Source organism: Cupressus sempervirens, chromosome 9 (genome assembly GCF_028749045.1).
Source record: "Cupressus sempervirens isolate cs-2001-9-10 chromosome 9, ASM2874904v1, whole genome shotgun sequence".
In the NCBI taxonomy this organism is placed as follows: Eukaryota; Viridiplantae; Streptophyta; class Pinopsida; order Cupressales; family Cupressaceae; genus Cupressus; species Cupressus sempervirens.
In genome coordinates, this window is record NC_143126.1 from 782,021,605 (window position 1) to 782,027,966 (window position 6,362).

A 6,362-nucleotide genomic window follows, 5' to 3' on the forward strand; every position below is an offset into this window, starting at 1 on the left:
AACTCAAAGCGAACCCTGAGTAAATATCCATCCTGGTCAGATCGACATAACCTAGCAAACCATTAACTATTTTATGCACACCATCAAGTAGAGATACTAACAATCTAAGAAACGAAGCAAGCGTACAAAGCGCATATTTAAGTCTCACTACATGTTTGGCAAAAGCAACAACGGCCAAGTCAAACATGTTTAATGTCTCTCCCATGAAAGTGCTTTATAACAGCATACGATCCAATATTATAAACCATTGAAAAATCTAGGTGGTGCAATATCCAAGTACAATCCATGGACACTGCATGCTCATTATTTTAGACGCCTAACACTTACACAAAGGCTTTTATGATGATCACCAACACTATTGAAAGTGTTCATACCTACTGCCACCTTCTTAGCTGGATAGTTATTAGCCATTAAAATATTGTGCCATCACAATAAAGGAACTCAGCCAGCCATTAATAATAAGTGCTTCGAAGTGGCTTCTCCATCCAAGCTCAGTGCAGCATTACTTCAAGTGCTGCTTCAGTATAACTGGAGATTCCTATCCTCCATTGTAGGGAGGTCTTAATTTGAGCCATCAATGGCTAAGCCAATGGGAGTAAAGCTTCTTAGGTCTAGGCCCATGCTAAGCCCATTGTTTATGATTGTTCTTTGCCTGGTTACGAGTGTTGATGCTCAGCTTGTGCCTGCCTTGTTTATATTTGGAGATTCTACCGTGGATGTGGGGAATAATAACTATCTCTACACTCTAGTTAAGAGTGATTTCCCTCCTTATGGCAGAGATTTTGACACCCATGTTCCAACTGGCCGCTTCTGTGATGGAAGATTGGCCACGGACTATGTTTGTAAGTTCTAGGAAAGGCTGATCATCTCCAAGGAAGTGTATAATGATTGTTTTAGAGGCTGTGGGTGATAGATTTTCTCGTCTTTTTTCGTTGATTAAAGTTTTTTCCCAAGATGTGGTTGTTTAAATTTATTGTCTAGAAAGATTTGTAGTCGCTAGTCACATTTCAATGTTTAGAGAGTTTTGTTTTGAGATACTAGAAGTGTTTCTCAAATTTACGCATGAAGAGCTTTTAGATTTTGTGGGTACTTGAGTTTTTCTTATATGTTAGAAGTTGTTCTGAAGTTTATTGGGTAGAGAGCTTTTAGATTTTGTTGGTACTTCAGTTTTAACTACTTCTATTTAATTTTGAGTTGGAGAGGATACCCTAATTTTTAAGTTTTACATCTTCTATGATATTGACTGAGGGTAGAGTCATATGTAATGGCTGTCTGTCCTTGAACAGGCAGGGCTAGTTTGTGAGATGAATTGATCTAACTTTACCATGACTGATCTTCACCATTGATAAATGAAAATGTAGCAAAATTTAGTTGTGTTTTACTGTATTTGCTTTACCATTTCTACTGGTTTGTTAGTCTAGGAAGCTAAAAAGCTTTTGAGTACTCAATTTTGGATAGTTTTCTCATTAAAGATAGTCGTTGTAAGTATAAAATGTGGGGTTGGATATGATACGTCTTTCTTCTTTAAAAATGAAAATTTGAAGTACTTCTGTGTCATTTTCTTTTATATTGAAGTGCTTACATTTCTTTACTCTTACTCCTCTTTGTTATTAAAGAATGGCATTAGGGCAGCTTTAAATGTAGTTTAGTTGAGTGCTCTTTATTATGATTTTTTTTGTCCCTTTTTTTGTTCTTCCATCTCACCTTGTTTATGGGTGAGGGCTGAAGCAACAAATTCACCAAGTTTGTCTTAATTTTTACTGTTCTGCTGTGACGATTTTGTAAATGTAGTAGAAACTAATAAATGGAATTAAACTCATTTCAATTTTGAATTTTGTTGAAATTAAAGTTGAGTTGCTTTTGATTTGCAGCTGAAACATTGGGATTTACATCCTTCCCACCAGCCTATCTCAGTCCGCAGGCCTCTGGTAAAAACATAATCAATGGCGTCAACTTTGCTTCAGGAGCATCTGGCATATATGATGAAACAGCAAAGCTCTACGTATGATTCTTATTGCAATCTTGTACTTTCATGTGGCTTATTTTGTTGTTAGGCAATGTTATTTTAATGGGTGTTTGGTAAATTATATATTTTTTTGTCTTGCAGAATTCCATATCCTTAATACAGCAGTTGCAGTTTTTCCATCAATACAAATCCAAACTAACAGGCGTAGTGGGACAGCAGAATGGGACATCTACTGTGTCACAGGCTCTCTACATCCTCAGTTCTGGTGCCAGCGATTTTGTGCAAAACTATTACATTAGTCCTCTTCTCCTCAAGACTTACACCGTTTCACAGTTCATAGACGCTCTTATTCTGCCAATGGTCTCAAGATTTGTTCAGGCAAGCCTTATTCCAAATTTCCATTTTTGTCTTTAGAGTTGCTTTTATTAGTCCAGTAATTGAGTAGCCTTGAGGCATGTGAGTTTTGGGTAGCACTTCAATGTCCATTCACCTTCCACTTTTGCTCATTGTTATTAATTAATCGAAAATAAAAATATTACATTTTTAGTATTATTTAGCTAATATAATCAAACTACTTTCTGATGTTTAACTAGACAGTACATGCATAAATACATTTGAAATAATTGATCCCATTCTGCAGAGGCTTTTGTCTTGAAATAATGTTTGTATTAATTGGAATATTAGCGTTTCTGTTATTTTGTTCTAAAATTAGCTTTCAGGCTCTTTTCCGTTTATGTGATACCAACTTGAAGGGGAGGGATTAGCTGAGTCAGAGTCAGAGTCAGAGTCCGAGTCTACTGTACTGTTATGACCTTAGGAAAGTCTTGATAGTTCATCCTTGTGAATACCATTAATGCTTCAACATGAAATATGCATTAATGACAATTGATATTTGAAAATTGAAAATTGAAAATTTAAAAGTACTTGAATCAGTATATAAATATTGCAAGGGAGTTGGTATTACCATTATGAGTGGCATTTAAGAAAGTTGTAGAAATTTATTCTTGTGAATATCATGAATATGAGAGAACTAATGAAATTAATATGATATATGTATTAAAAAATAAATTACTTTTAATGAGTTTGCCTCAAAATCATACAGTTAAATCCTGAAAGCAATATCACAAACTACTGTCAGTTAAATTTTGATAGGAAATAGACTTAATAGGTGTTCAGACTTTGTAAATTGAAAGTTAGATTTTGTCAGTATTTTTGGTATAATTCTTTAATTAAGAAGAAAGCTTAAAGCTAATGATTCAGCTGTTGGAATATTCATGAATCATGGAAGTGGAGCTAAAAAATAATCCAAATTTTTTTTTTCCTCACCATGTATATGCACCAATACTCTCTTACTTAAGGAGGCCAGACACCAGTGGTCGCGATCAAATATCCCAATAGTCTTCACGGCAATAGAATATCATATATTAGAATGTAATGTTTTCACATGAACTAATATTGGAATCAAATCACTAGAGAATGAATCCAATATTTTGGATATGGGGATCTAATGGAAGCCATGCTTGTTCTATATAGAATATCACTGGGTTCATTTGAAATTCACAGTTCACTGCAAATTGTATATGATTCTAATTCTTTAAACAGAAGATCAGAGTGACTCAATACGTTTGTTCATTTTTTTTTTATTGGGTTTCTTTGCTTGGAGCAGACTCTGTATAAATCAGGGGCCAGAAGAATTGGAATAACATCTCTTCCACCAATGGGATGTCTGCCAGCTGCCATCACACTCTTCGGGCACGGCAGTAACGACTGTGTTGCCCGACTGAACCAGGATGCTCTGCTCTACAACAGCAAGCTCAACACTACAGTCAAGAGATTAGGATCCAAGCTGCCAGGCCTCAAAATTGCTGTGTTTGACATCTACACTGCTTTGTTGGACATCGTCAAGCACCCTTCAGACAATGGTAAACATTCCTATTTCAATTTCCCATTTCAGTCGTTAATTTTTCACTAAATTTTGCTAACAAATGATGTGAATGTGATGAGAGAGGGTTTTTCCAGCTCAATACTCGTGAAATCAAAACAAATTTGCCCAATTAGTTTTTTAAGGGGGGGGGTTTCTGGCCACAGTTTTGCTCATTAGAAATTTTGTGATAGAGATTCCCAATTCAAGCCCATTTCACTCGTCTTGCTCAGTACCCATTCTACTCATTAGTTTCTCAAGGAAAAATGGTGAGAGAAGTCTATGACCACAATTTTGGTCATCTGGAAAAGTTTGTGGTAAAGATTCTTATTAATCTCATTAGATTTCTACAATCTATTTGAAATGTAAATTTTTGTTTATGGATTTGATTATATGTATATTTTTTAGCAATTAATCTTTCAGATCACCTTCTTTGATCCATCATCAGAATGACAGAATGCAAGAATGAAAAAGTGAAATCCATTCTTATATTCTTTCCATTTGTCCAATATTACTTTTCCAGTCCTAGCATTCTCTCATAAGATAATAGATCATTAGTTTCTTACTAGAGTTTCTGATCACAATTTTGGTCACGAGGAAAAAACATAAAGATTGTGTCAATGATTCCCAATTCATCACCCACTTTACTCAGTAGTTGGTAACTAGATCTTACTCATTGGAAATTGTGGTAAAGTTCTCAACGCAATGCCCATTTCACTCAATAGTTTTTTCTCAGAAAATGAGGTGAATGTGGGGGAAGAGAGGGTTTCTGGTCACAATTTTGCTAATCAGAAATTCAGTGGTAAAGATTTTCCCAATTGAGAACCTATCATTCCTGGGTTAGACACTTAATTATATCAATGGTTCTGGCCTGAAGTTTTCTTTGAGAGCTCTTCTGGTTAAATATGGATGGCAGAAGCTTCACTTAATTATATCAATGTTTCTGGTCTGAAGTTTTCTTTTAAAGCTCTTCTGATTAATATGGATGGCAGAAGCTTCACTTCTCTGATAAATGTTTTCTCCCCCAAATAATTGCAGGGTTTGCAGAGGCTAGAAGGGCTTGTTGCGGCACAGGAACGATTGAAACGGCAATTCTTTGCAATCAAAACTCGATTGGAACATGTGCGAATGCTTCTTCTTATGTTTTCTGGGACAGTTTCCATCCTTCTCAGGCTGCCAATGAAGTGCTTAGCAGTTCTCTTATTCTTCAGGGGATCTCCCTTATTTTCTAAATAGAATGTTATGTTTTGAGTATTATGTACTATAGGTTTTTTAGCCACGATGGCTTTACAAGGACTATAGCAGTGAATGAGTCATTAATGTTAAAAATCTCTCATTATAAGATGAGTTTGGAGGGTTTTTCAGTTATCTGCAGAGTGTTGAAAAACATTGCAGGAGAAACCTCTTCTGTAAAATCAGTATAGCCGAGTGTCACTTGAACACCTCTAGGGATATTGTTATTATTATTAATACTAGCCATGTTATGAAAGATTATTTAATATATAGCTGATGAAAGATTATTTAACAGGCCATACGATACAGATGTGAGTTTTTTTCTTTGTTTTCCATCGGATAACTTTACATTCTTCAGTCTATCGAAAAGAGCACCTTATATAGTCAGCACATCAGACGTAGCATGCAGTGCTGCAGAAAAAACAGGCCCCACTCGCAAAAGACTTCAACGCCCTGCAGCGTAGCGTGTCTGAAATCTGCATTTTAAATCATCTTTGAATGAATGAAATTAATTTCTTTTATTTTTTGTCTTGTAAAAACTATATTCTGAACTGTTAACTACAAACTGAATAAAAGCTGACGAAAATTGAGTCATGTGAGAGATTCAAAGACAACTGCAATTCAAGTGCCCCACTTAAATTAAATGCAAGAAATTAACTGTAGTACAATATTTAGCCCGAATTTATTTTGCACTGTCTTCCCTCGTTACTTTTGGGTCGTGACATAATGATTTTGTAAGTATTGTTGGAAAAATAATTGCATGCACTAACGGCTGACTATTTTTTTTAGTTTTCTTGGTTGATTGATTCATTTATAGAAAAAGTACTTTTTTTAATTTTAAATGAGGAGTTTAAGTGGTTGATTTTAAAGGAATGTTTTAAAATGACATTTTAGACCACCTTGCATTCTGGGAGTTCTACAAAGAGCATTGTAAATGTAGGATAGTCAAGAGGTTTAGCTTTACACTCATTTCCTTGTATATCTAATGAATAGTTATCCCATATGGACTCTTTTAAAGGCTCTTAATATAAGAAGTCTATAATGTTGATAAGTAGGAGAATTTCTAGAGCAAGTCGAATTGTGATACTGCTATCTATTAGGATTTAAATGTATAATTTTGAGTCAAACTCATTGACCCATGTTTCATGAGTAGTGATTCAACATGATTCATCCTTGCGTGCATCAACTAGATCCAATGAGTGCTAAGTGTTCCATTTATTCTAATGAGAGATGGGTTCATGT

General features: G+C 35.1%; 1 protein-coding gene across 1 annotated transcript; it reads left to right on the forward strand.

Moving 5' to 3' along the window:
* Positions 1–487: 487 nt before the first annotated feature.
* LOC149541051 (GDSL esterase/lipase At5g22810-like) lies at positions 488–5,412 on the forward strand. The gene is made up of 5 exons (XM_089799790.1): positions 488–842; positions 1,872–2,002; positions 2,108–2,344; positions 3,633–3,888; positions 4,926–5,412. The coding sequence occupies exons 1-5, from the start codon at positions 578–580 to the stop codon at positions 5,117–5,119; spliced, it is 1,083 nt and encodes a 360-aa protein (XP_089655916.1). The 5' UTR covers positions 488–577; the 3' UTR covers positions 5,120–5,412.
* Positions 5,413–6,362: the final 950 nt, after the last annotated feature.

Coding starts and splice junctions, on each gene's coding strand:
- LOC149541051 (XM_089799790.1), top strand. CDS start 578: ATGGCTAAGCCAATGGGAGTAAAGCTTCTTAGGTCTAGGCCCATGCTA. Junction 2,003..2,107: donor ATGAAACAGCAAAGCTCTAC/GTATGATTCTTA, acceptor TTTGTCTTGCAG/AATTCCATATCCTTAATACA. Junction 3,889..4,925: donor CAAGCACCCTTCAGACAATG/GTAAACATTCCT, acceptor AAATAATTGCAG/GGTTTGCAGAGGCTAGAAGG.